This window comes from Athene noctua, chromosome 9 (genome assembly GCF_965140245.1).
Source record: "Athene noctua chromosome 9, bAthNoc1.hap1.1, whole genome shotgun sequence".
Classification (NCBI taxonomy): Eukaryota; Metazoa; Chordata; class Aves; order Strigiformes; family Strigidae; genus Athene; species Athene noctua.
The window spans coordinates 6,620,004-6,632,178 of NC_134045.1; the positions used below are offsets into that span (position 1 = coordinate 6,620,004).

General features: G+C 41.4%; 1 protein-coding gene across 6 annotated transcripts in view; it reads right to left on the minus strand.

Moving 5' to 3' along the window:
• NUP93 (nucleoporin 93) overlaps positions 1-12,175 on the minus strand; it is a 92,520-nt gene that overhangs the window by 34,686 nt on the left and 45,659 nt on the right. The window contains exon 1 of one of the 6 annotated variants that reach the window (XM_074913280.1): positions 10,909-10,925. The exons of 2 other annotated variants lie outside the window; for them this stretch is intronic. In XM_074913280.1, coding sequence (XP_074769381.1) covers positions 10,909-10,911 — 3 coding nt within the window. In that variant the 5' untranslated portion in view covers positions 10,912-10,925. Of the gene's footprint in view, positions 1-10,086; positions 10,109-10,560; positions 10,618-10,682; positions 10,705-10,908; positions 10,926-12,175 lie in introns of those variants that run through there. 3 more of the 6 variants (XM_074913283.1, XM_074913281.1, XM_074913282.1) reach the window with 3 other exon arrangements.

Here is a 12,175-nt window from a genome sequence, read left to right on the forward strand (position 1 = left end):
AAGTTCTTACTGCCCTCCATCCTCCCCATTCTCCTTGGAGGGATGTGTGTCCTGAGCTGAGCTGGTACCTGCCTAGAAAGGTACACACCAATGATGGCAATCAGCAGAGTAATTTAAGATGTGCTTGAACTTCCCCCGAAGTCAGTAAATCCAGGCTGAGTGTCTGTCTTAATGAAACCTCCTAGCTCCCAGAGAGTTCACTAGGTCTGTTTAAGGGATTACATTATACCAAATGCCAATTAGGGGATGATAATTGTCCTTTTCAATCTCAGTAACTACTCCTTTCATAAATGAAAATCCTCACACATTCCAAATAATATCTGTAATGCCTCACCGAGAAAAGGTACATTTTAAAAGTGTTGCCCTATGCCTTGCGCTATGACTGTAGCACGACAATTGTGGCTTCGGTTAATTACAGGCTAATTATTAAACCTCAGAAGAGAGAGTTTCATAGCTGATGCAGGGGCTCCTGCTACTGCTCACAAGACTGCTCCTGCTTAGTTAGACCAAATCAGAGCTCCTGGAGTTGTCACTCTAGGCTCTGATGGCCAAAATTTCCACATGTTAAGAAAGCAAGGAGTGTCCAGCTGCTGCAACAATATTTATTCCCATTGTTTACTGCATTGCCACCTAGTGGTGCACTATGCTTTGGTCACTGGACATTCAGATTTCATGGATTCATGAGTGCATACAAATGTCCACCTGATATAAGAAAAACCAGAGCTCACTAGAACAAGGTTGGGCAGAAAGATGGAAGAGATGTGCTTTATGCTAGAGAACTTTGGTCCTCAAAAAATCCCAGGCCACATAACAGCTTTAAGGGTTCATCTATTTCTCCTGTCTGGGCCTTGAACACTGCTGGTTGTGCTCACCAAATTACATCTGCCCTTAAAGCTTTCTGTGATCCCAGAGGTAAAGATTGACTTTTCCACGAACACTGGCAGACTGTAACAAGGATATGGAGTTACAGCGTTCAGCACGCACAGGGAGTACACGGCCCATATTGCAGGAGCTGCCCTCTCAGGGGAGATGCTACTGATTGTACAACGAGCAACTAGACATAGCTTCGTATTCAGTATTGAAAGACACAAGCAGGGAGAGAACAGAGATACTGTTAGCAGACAAAGGGCTATTTCACAGTGGCAGATGGCAAAGACAGGAATAGCTAACACGAGCATCGCTAAAATTTCAGAGGCGAAATCCTCACCTTGCAGCGCTCTGTGCACAAGCTTGGCCATTGCAGGGATCCCAACGTAGCCTGAATTTTGCTTGAAAGTGAAAATTTATCTTATTTCCCTGAGGCAGATTTACAAGAAAAGCTCACAGAGCCCTAATGTCACATCATGCCGTCCTGCTTTAGTGAGTGGCATTTAATTTTCCTCTCTGTTACTGCGGGACTCCCACACATTCTTCCTGCGTCTAGTTTGGAAGGGAAGCAGCACAATCCTTCTCCATCACAGGTTCTCTGCACCACTTACTGCTGAACATTTCCTACACATGATTTGTACAATATCTGTCGAGATGGTGTTTGCAAAACAGGGACACAGGCACAGAAATACACCCACTCTCCCACCTTCAGGTTCCCACTTCCCAGCCAGTTCCACTTATTCTTGCACGTCTATTGGCTCTCAGCATCGTTCCCCAGCACATTCCAGTTCCTCCTGGATCTCCTCCCCCTTGGAGTCCAGTCTGATCATCTCACATTCTCCCCTCTCTGCTGAAATCCAGCCCCACTCTGTCTCGCACAAGGATGGTTTGTAAGAGGGGTCCCACCAGAGGAGGGGCAGGACCCCTGGGAGCCTGTGCCATTTCCCTGTTCTCACCACACTCCTTGCTCCGCTGTCATTTCTCATCTCGGGTAACCGCTGTCTGACACAGGCTGATGTGACAGAAACCGGCACCTGCCTTGCTCCAGACTGAATTCCAGCAAGAAAGTGTTCCAGTAACTAATTCATTATCAGTACGAAAGGGCACACATGCACTGATGGTCTCTTTTTGACAGGAGATTGAAAGTCTCTTCCATTTACAGCAGTAAATGAGGTTAGTAAACTCTCTCCTGGCTGATAGAAGTCTCTTAATTACTTCCATCAGCCAGGCCATACTTTTAATACTTGATCTTAGTATTCAAGCTGTCAAGAGAAGGTGAATGTTGCCAAATAGTATACCGAGGCCTTGGATGTTGACAGCAATGCTTACTTTTTCACTGGCATGGGAAGAAAGGAGAAAAATCAAATGAACAATCTGGGGCCATTTCAAGTCAATTGCTCTTTGATTAAAATATTTCCAATTGCTGGATTTCCAGTAGATCCAGTGAATCCTGCAAAGGACTAACAGGGATGATGATAATATGGTTAACAAAAAATCACTTTTCAGCAACGGTTTGGGAACAGCAGTTCTAGATGAAGCACTCTATTTTATTACCTCTACTAGCAATTTTAAGAAACAATCTACTAAATACAATCCTACTGTAAGGAGGCACACGTCTGAGCACGTTCCTAGGCTGGTACACCCTGGCACAGCATTCCTAGCCACGTTCTCTCTAGAAACAGAGAATAAAGCAGAACTACCTGGAGCCCACTGTCACAATAACAGAACATACTATATATTACTGCTTTTTTAATCCAAATTACTGTTTATGCTGACAGAGGTATTAACGCTTGCTGGCTGGCTTTAAATAGACGGGCCCAGGGGCCCATAGGCAATTGTGTGTCCAACTAAAGTATTCCTGAGATGGGGATGTGCCAGTGTAGCATGGACAATCTTTTTCTCTATTGAGACTCTTCTTTTGCAAGCATCACACCAGCATCTCTTGGAAGCTTCTGTAGGTCTCTTAAGATTTGTTTTGCAGAAAGCATCAGCTTTGCTAAAAACACACAGATAAGCTGCTTTACTACATACCTTGGCCTGTGCAGTAGTGTCTTTCAAAGCAGCAAGGCAGCTGCCCAAAGATCAGCTACCAAATGCAACGAGCTAAGAGCATTTGTGAAATTGGCTTCTCTTTAGAGGACTTCAGATGGCAAAATTGCTACAGAGCCAAAGAACACCGAGAGCCCAAGTGTAGAGATCCTCAGAGAGGAAAAGAACCCAAGGAAGGCTGATTTACCAGTCAGCCTCGCCTCAAAGCTGTGTGAGAGACAAGGACCAAATCACTGTACGCAGATGCAAAGGTCCACTGAAAAGCAAGGTCTGATGATGCTTGTCCCCACAGCTCTGTACAGTGTTCAATTCAAGGATTTAGCAATACAAAGTTTTCCTAGCCTAAGACAGCTGAGCTTATCAAACTACAATATACCTTTTTCAAGTTCCTTACAACCATGTTTAGAACAGGAAGTCCTACAACATTTTTCCAAAAAATTAATTCACTGTTGACTAAACAGGAGAAAAAGTAGGGAAAAAACAGAAGGGTTTACAGTTTTCTAAGACCCAAGAGCCAGTTGTTGCATCAGAGACTTTCAAAGCAACAGCCACATTGAAGCTGAAGAGGGAAAAACCTGCAGACTAATAGCTATAGCACAAAACTGTGCTAATACAGACAAACACCGGGCTTGGGGAAGATTTGCTGCTCCGTGACCTGCCTTCACAGACATCTCGAACCACATTCCCCCCTGCACCGTGACTGTGCTCCACACTTGTCACCAATACTCCAATTTGTTTGAAAGTCAAGGTAGGAGAGCTCTCCCCCACCCTGCAAGCAGATAGCATTTCAGTGGCAGTAAGTTGTTGAAATATACAAACCCCAGCCTCGGCCTAATCCCTGCTCCATTGCATGACTAGCAACGATTTTAAAGATTATTTCACTTTCTTTAAAGCTGTTTTCTACTCCAGCAAAATCAAGTTTTGCAGAGCTGCAATACTGTCTCCTCTCATGATGGAGGAGCAGCAACACGGACCCTGCTCTGGTGGCAGCAAGAGCCGACGTGCCCTGTGCTAGAGTCCGTGCGCGTCGGCAAGGGGCACAACTCCCTGCGCAGGCTCAGCGCGCGGCAGCGCGCACTGCGGAACCAAGAAGGGGTGCTGCCCTTTGCCTACAAGCCTTCTTCGACAGGTCGTGTGCATTGTGGAAGATGCACAGCAGCAACCTTTGCTGGAGACAAGTTCTGGGGCAGGAACAGGGCTTCCCTGCCCCACCATCGGCATGGCATTGATGTACTGCTCAGCTTTGAATACAGCCTTTAATCTGTGTTGCAGAGCAAGCCTTCAGCAAATATTTACAAAGTGCTCTCTGCCGCAGGTTAGTGCCAGCAATGCAAAAAATTCTATTACATTTTTTTTTTTTGTATAATTTTACTGGTTTAGACTGTTTGATCTGTGAAGCTCATGCAGTTTTCACAGTAATCTTCAGACCGTATCCAGGAACACTGGATTTTGCTGTGTTGGATAAATATCATTATTCCTTCTAGCCGTGACAGGAAAAACTCAAACTGCCGAAAGAAGCACTCCTCAGGAAATCACAGATCAGCTCCTAACAGAAGCAGGGGCAGATGGTGCATGCTCTTTGACTCTTGCTGGGACCGTTTGGATCTGGCAAGTGAAGATTGGAACTGTGCTCCTTAAACATACAGGCTTTGAAGGAAGAAATACAAAAACCTCTTAGCTCCTGCTTCAGCCAGGAGACCATCCATTAAGCGCAGAACACTAATATCAAACCATCAGTTAATATCAAACCATTCCCCAGCACTGAGAGGCACCATCATATCCCACACCCAACCGCAGCCTTTCAAAATGCATTTGCAACATGCGGCCATCAAGGAGAGTGCACAGCATTTACAGCAAATACAAGCAACATTTACAGTGAAATATACAGGGAGGACAGCTTTATCACACTAGAAAAGTCTAGAAAAATACCACTGCTCAGATTTCCTGCTGGAATATTGTGCCAGGCACTCACACAACAGCCCCAAAACTGACCTCTACATGTTCTGCATATAAACAGGGATCACCACTGCTGCCACAAAACATGACTCTGCTCAATTTTAGCTTCTTCTAATTCAGCATAGGATGCTCAGTGAGTTCAGGCCTTCACACATTACAAGTCTCAGTATTTCACTTAAAATTATACTTATAAGTGGCTTAACTCCTAACAAAGCATGGAAACTCACTGCAGTGTTCCTATGCATTTTAAGATTTTTATAAGTTATGTCCAAGAAATTTTCAAGATTTAAGAAACCCAAGCATGATGATTGAGTGAAGTAGAACACTTGGCTCTGAAAAACAAAGTATATCAAGCATCACAATATACATAATTTATATATTACTTATATAACATAGCTAATTATTAAAATATTAGTAATTATTCAAACTATTTGTTGTGTCTTTCCCCTTCATCAGAGCAAACCCAAAATAACTTAAATTACAGATTAGTGTCTCATTTTCAGGCTCTAAAAATCTTTGCAGTGTCATGTTAGGCTGCACAGAGCATGGGAATGCTGTTAGAAGTGGTTCTAGTAGGCTTTTTTTTTTTTCAGTCAAACACTTTAATGACATAAAACTAAGATTTTTTCAGCAAAGTTACTCAGAATGAGGTTCTCTTCCACATACAATTATCAGCCTCCACTGCACAAATCATTTTTGACAGCAATTGTTAACGCAACTCAAAAATAGTGTAAGCAACAGTGCTACCTTCTCTAGGGATTCTCTCTTCCTCCCCAGGTATATACTTTTTTTCTTTCTCTCAACAATGCAACTGGAAGCCGTTCAACAAGAATCTCAGGTCCTGCCAAGCTACAAAGGAAATCTGTACAGTAACAAAACAGAAAGTTTGAATAACCCTAATCTGCTTAAAGGTCATGCAAGAAAGTTAATGAAGAAAAACAATGGGGGAAAAAAAAAATCTGAACTAGAGAAAGAAGGTGGACAGACTCTTGCCAGTTACAACAGTAGGAAATGTTACTCAAGAGCCACCAGAAAGAGCATGTTCAGCTGGCTAACACTGGTACATCACACTGAAAGCATCTCAAACAGTATTTCTGTTTGTCTTAATAAACAAACCAAAACGTCACAAAGGGAATTAAATGCAACATCACCTCACATGGAATACAACTTCTTGAGTGAGGGAAGCTCTCCGCACAGATCAGGCCAGCAGGACCAGTGGCAGGACCCACAGGAAGCCCATATCCTTTGGCACTGGCGTTTCACCATCAGCAACAGCATCCGCAGAGCGAACAAACCACACAATCTGAAATCTGAGCTTGTTCATCATGTTCCCAAATGCATGGATATATTCTTCTCAAAATTTCAAAATGCAGAGGGATGACCTTGGTGTGGGGATTTGTTCAGTGCCATGACAAGTGGCTACAGTCTCTCCCCTGCGCTATAAATGTCATTGTATAAGCATTCTGATTAAAAAATACAGCCCTACAAAAATCATAAACGCGTCAAGAGATTCAAAATCAAAGGAAAACTCAGGGCTTTGGCTATTTTTTTGGAGTTTAATTTAAATAAATGAAATTGAGGTAATTCCAATGGGCTTGAGATCCACAATGCAACCCTATTTATAGCATGCAAACAAAGATAATTTCTGATCATCCACTGGAATATCCGCCTCTCTGGTATCGCATTTTTTAAGGAAATAGTGATAAAAACCTAGTAGATTTAAATGATTAAAAGTCTTCATTGTATAGTCGTAACTAAGCCTGTAATGCAATACCCCTTGCTAAAAACATCCTTGCATTAGGCAAGATGCCCTCAAATTAAGCCATTGAAACTAATTTCACTGATGACGCCATTTTCTTATTTCTTTCGCTGCCATTTTAGCATCATGGTTACTTCACATTTTCATCAAGAAGTAGCTGCGTGTTCTTCCCCCTCTAAGAGAAAACCATGCTCAAATAAAGCAGTGACAAATAAAACCTATATGCTGAATTTCTGCCCATGTCACGTCCTTGCATGGCAGGGGCAGGGATGAAGCACACAGTTGCCATTACAGACCACACCTCAATTTACTGTACCGAGAGCTGGCGAGAAGTCTCTTGAGATGGTGTAAGCTGAGAAACCAGACACTGGAAATCTGTCAGCACCACACGAAAAATTGATAAAGCTAAGGAAAGTGGAGCGTCCAGCGCTGTTAGAGGAGGATAGGCTTCTTTCTGAATACTACAGAAAACACTAATTAAAAAGGGAGTAGTTCGAGAAGAAAAGTAAAAGGCATAAAGGAGGCATACTGACAAGCTTGCAGTGTCTGTTGCTGGACTAATTGTACATTAGCATCAACATATAGGCAGATACAATAACCCACTTAAACTGAAGGCAGAAAATTCACTTCTCAGGATCACATCTGAAAGCCAAACTGCTGTCCCTATCAGTTGATGAAGTATTTCCCAGCCTGAAACAGCACATTTCTGATGGAACACCAGCAAGAAGGACAAATTATTAAACAAACCTGCTACTCAATAACACACTGTCCCCTCTAACCCACTTCCGCAAATTTTAGTGCACTCCTTCAGTCTCCCCAGCCCCTCAAAGCACTTTATCCTTCTGCCTGGCTGGCTGGCAGCACATAACCTCACTGTTTGTGAGAAACTGAGATGTTCTCATACTTCATTGGAAAGCAGAAACATTACTGGTCTTTCCATACCTCTTCCTTCACAATTACAGATGCATAAAAACAGTTAAATGTCTTCAAGTTAGTTTGAAACTATGCAAAAAAAATAGTAATGAAAAACAGTGGTTCTCTTTACCTCCTCTGGATGCAAGTAACAAGCCTGGCAGTGCTGAGCCTGACACTCTCCCTGTTCTTGGGTCGACTCAAGCAGAAGGATTTCAGCTGTCGTGCCCGCATCCCACAGCTGAAAGCCTGCATACCACCTTCCTGAACATTCCTCAGGAGCACTAGTTATTTTTCTGCTTTGGTAAAAAAAAAAAAAAAAAAACCCAAGCAGAAATCTTCCAGCCTCCATCTGTATTTCAGACACAAAGTGATGCATGCAGCAAACGCTCGCTGCCTCGAAGGGACAACGCCTGGTTCACAGGCATCAAAATCCTGTCAGCACTGTAAAGGCGATAACCAAGTTAAACCGGGATGCAAATCTTAAACCCCAGCATAGGTGGCTTTCCTTAGTGCTGCACCTCCACAGTGTTGTAATTTGAAGTCTCCCAGAAAAACCCACACGGGGAAAAAAAAAAAAACCTTTCCAAAGTTAAATATAATTTATTTCGCTGATAGTGGCTGGCTAACACTACAAAGAGAGAGCCAAGATTACAAGCATTGTAGTGTGAAGAACACAAGCTTTTTTTTTTTTTTAAATACACTGGAATTTCAAGAAAATGAGCAAATTTGAAGTTCAGTCCTCTTAAATAACATGAGATGATTTGGCAAAACTGTCTACCCGAGGTAGAAACAAGCCCAAATTAGCTATCCCATTCTTCCTAGATATTTGTAAATAAATCATAGCTACTTTGTTCACCTAAATAGGTATTTTCAACATGGCAGCGAGTCCCTTGGAATAAATATTTTACTGACACTGAAATCATGCAATTTGGAGTTCATACATGTCATGATATCTTTAAATCCTCAATTTAAACATGCCGTGGTCTTTAGAAATGGTGTTTCCTGAATACATTACTGATACATTTCACAAAGTTAATTATTTAAATTACCTATGAATTATTAATTACAGATCATTAAAATAAAACACAAGTCTGGAATATGCCTGTTGTAATTATACAATTTACATTTCAGAGTGTTAGACATTATAAAGCTCAGAGAGAAAGATATTTATGAAAATTCTCTTCTGCAACAAATGATATGTTATAATAAACACTTTATCCTTTTCAGCTTATTTCTCCTATTGTGTAATAAACCTAAGGTTTAAACTTTCCAGACTTGGGGCATGAGACCAGTGTGTTGAGGATACACTGGAGACAAAAGGTTTCCATTTTTCTCCTCCGGCTGTACTCCACCCTTGCTAAGGAACTCTCTAGCAGTGCGTGCCTTTATTTGCACGTTGCATTAACAAGGCACACAAGCTTTCGGACTCTAATGTAAATGAAATGCCAAGTCCAGATGCTGCCAACAGATATCACGGAAAACCCTGCTATAAGAGACCTAGAGCTAATTATTAATTACGGTGGCTCAGTCAATTTGCCATACATTAATTTATGGAGCTTAGTTGAACTCTGTCTCCCACCCACTTCAGACAAAGGAAAATAATTTGCCACACTGTACCAACTGCAAGGATAATTGAGCCATCTCCTATATAGGGTCAGTGGAGATGGCTTCCTCCATTTTTTACACATGCAAACCACACGTTTCATTGTCTTTTACTTGATTTCTTGCTGAGCTGCTTCTGTGGCAAGACCCCTCCCTTTGCACAGGTAATCTTGTTTAAAAGAGTCAACTTTTCGGCCATGCTATGCCATGCCACTGTTCCCCTGTCTCTCACTCTGAGCATTTCTCAGTTGACAATAAGAGTGCAGAAGATGGCATATAGGCACCTTAATATTGGTGAGGGAGCCCTGAAGGAGGCAAGTCATCCTCTGCTGCAAGAGCCCTCACGCCGTCCCAGCACAGCACATTTCATTAACCTGCTTTTCTCCATACAGAGAAAGCAAATTGAAAGGAAAAAAGAAAAAGCAACCCACCCTACACTTTTGTCCCCATACCAAAGGCAGGCAGAGCTTTCAGTTTGCATGCAGCCTCCGAGTCCCTAGATCCGAGAGCATTAAATCAGCTGCCACCCACCCAGCTAGTCACGGACACCACATTTATATAAATGTTCATTCCCTGACTGCTTCCCCTTTACTATGATTTTACTGGCTTAACCCCTTTCATAACGTATCCTATTCACTTGAAAGAGAGGTGGGGTCTGGGCTGCAAACTCCAGTTGACTAAGCAAATATACTTCACCACCTCATTTAAGAAACTAACAAAAAAAGCAAATCTCCAAGCATCTTCATTTACTTTGGGAAAGTAGAAATATTTTCTATCTTATTTTCATCCCGCATTTGAAATCCTTACTTCAAAATAAAATTAAAGGAAGTTTAGCGTGTCTTCTAAATAAATCATAAGTGCATCTATAGGAACAGAGGAAACAGAGTGGACAAGTATCTTTGCACCACAATGAAAAAATTAAGAGAAAAAAATCATACTCAAGCAGCATCTTTATTTTTTGAAATATTTCCGTAGACATTTCACAGCCTAGAAAGAGAAAACAGGAATAAAGGCATTCAGAAAGTTATGCTACTGTATTTCTGCCTAAATGAAAAGCAAAGTCAGCAATGTCAAGAGGGTCTTTAAAAAGGCAACACAACTGAAACCCAAAGCAGATACTGGACTGCCCCACCCAACAGCTGCTCTAGCGAAGAATATTAGAAGGTAAAGGCACAGACCTTAAGGTTTCTTTTCTGTGAGCAAAGGATGTTTTCTCCAAAACTACCCACCTGTTCTCTTTAATTACTCACCTACAAATTTAAAAAACCTGCAGCAACAGCACAAAGGAAAACCACCATAGAAGACACCTGAAGGAAAACTCTCTTATCAAAGCAAGCTTTTTACCTTCATTTTATATTCTTTTAAATATATACATTCCTACCTGTAGATCTCAGTACTGAGGAGTTACAAACCTGTTAATGCTGGCTGTAACTGCCACACTTCAGTTGCCTGGTATTTAGGCTTACACAGCTGTATCTTTCTGTATTAGCGCTCAAGTTTTCTCATCTTTAAAAAAAAAAAAAAAAAATCAAACCTGCAAGTCCTGAAATGGCTGAGACAGTCAAGAGTCCAGCAAGACAATAAGAAAGCAGCTGCTTTCCACGGCTGAACACCACTGTCTGTAAAGCATCTATATTTTTTTTTTTTTTCCAGTGGTGCTTTATTCAAATTCTAGGGAAAGCATCAGTCTGAAACCAGTAACTGATGGGAGTAACAGTTTATAGGTTACAGAAGGATATTTTATTGTTAACGGACTGTACCATGTAAGAATTAGGAGGGGGTGAGGCGGCAGGCAGGCAAGAGGAGAGAGATGCTACTATTTTTTTTTTCCTGAGCCACTGCAATTACTCTGATGTGAATTTTTGATGACTTCCGACATATTGCATGGTTAATAATCGTTTCAGCTGTCATGTTTGGTTAATGTGGAAAATGCATTTGCTGCATTGTGATGCAGCACTCCAGCCACAGATTGTAACACCAGTTGTGAAGCTATTCCCTTAACTGAGCTGCATGAATTTGCACATACCATGAGGCTGAAATAAATGGTAGTTTGATTTTTATACAGCAACAGAAAGCTTCTGCCATTTTAGACCCACAGAGCTGTTGAAACAACTTGTACAGGCAGATAATTTTACTGCATATTAATTGGTGTCACTGTTCTTTAAAGGAGAGCTTTGATTCTCTATTGTTTTGCTGGGATTGGTTATTTAGCAGTTAAAAGACTTAGATACTATTTACATTAAACATTGTTCTTTTTGTAGTTTTGAACAGGTTATTTAATTGTAAGCATATATACCTCAATGTCAGCACTACAGAAAGGCAGCACTGTTACTAATACCGGTTTAGCCCAACTTCCTCCATATGATAGTTATGAACGTATTTTTATATATAACATGGTCTTACAAATGACTGCACATGAGGGGTGAAAACATGCTGCTTACAAATAAAGAGAATTTTATTTGCAAAGCACCACTTCACCTACACTTTAAACATCAAACAAAAAGTATAAGGTTACATAAAATACTAACATGTGCCTTTCATTGTCACCAATAGAAAAACAACACTGCAAGCAATCGTGCAATTACAAGAGGGGATGTAAAACAGCAGAGATGAAACCATGCTAAGAGCCAGTCACCCGATGATTAAAGTCAGGCCAGTATATTCCAGCAGTCAGGTGATGGTGCCATCATTACAGTGCAGAAAGCCAGAGAAAAATCGAGAAACGGACCACCCCCATCTTAAAGAAAAAAATTAGAAGCACCAAAGAAATAAGGAATGCATTCGCTAATACGAAAAACGTACAACCGTGAAGAAGCGTTTCACAAAAACGTGAGCGTAACACTATCAGGCAGTTACTTCCACAGGTCCCAAGTGCACATTTAACCCATGGTGCCAATACAGTTCTCGTCCCTCTGCGAACTGCTGGTGACACTCCCAAATGTAAAGTTGTTTCTTTTTAAATCCCAGAATGACAGCCCTACTGCAACAGCACTGCATTTCACAATTCAGTAATTCTGCTTACTAAAT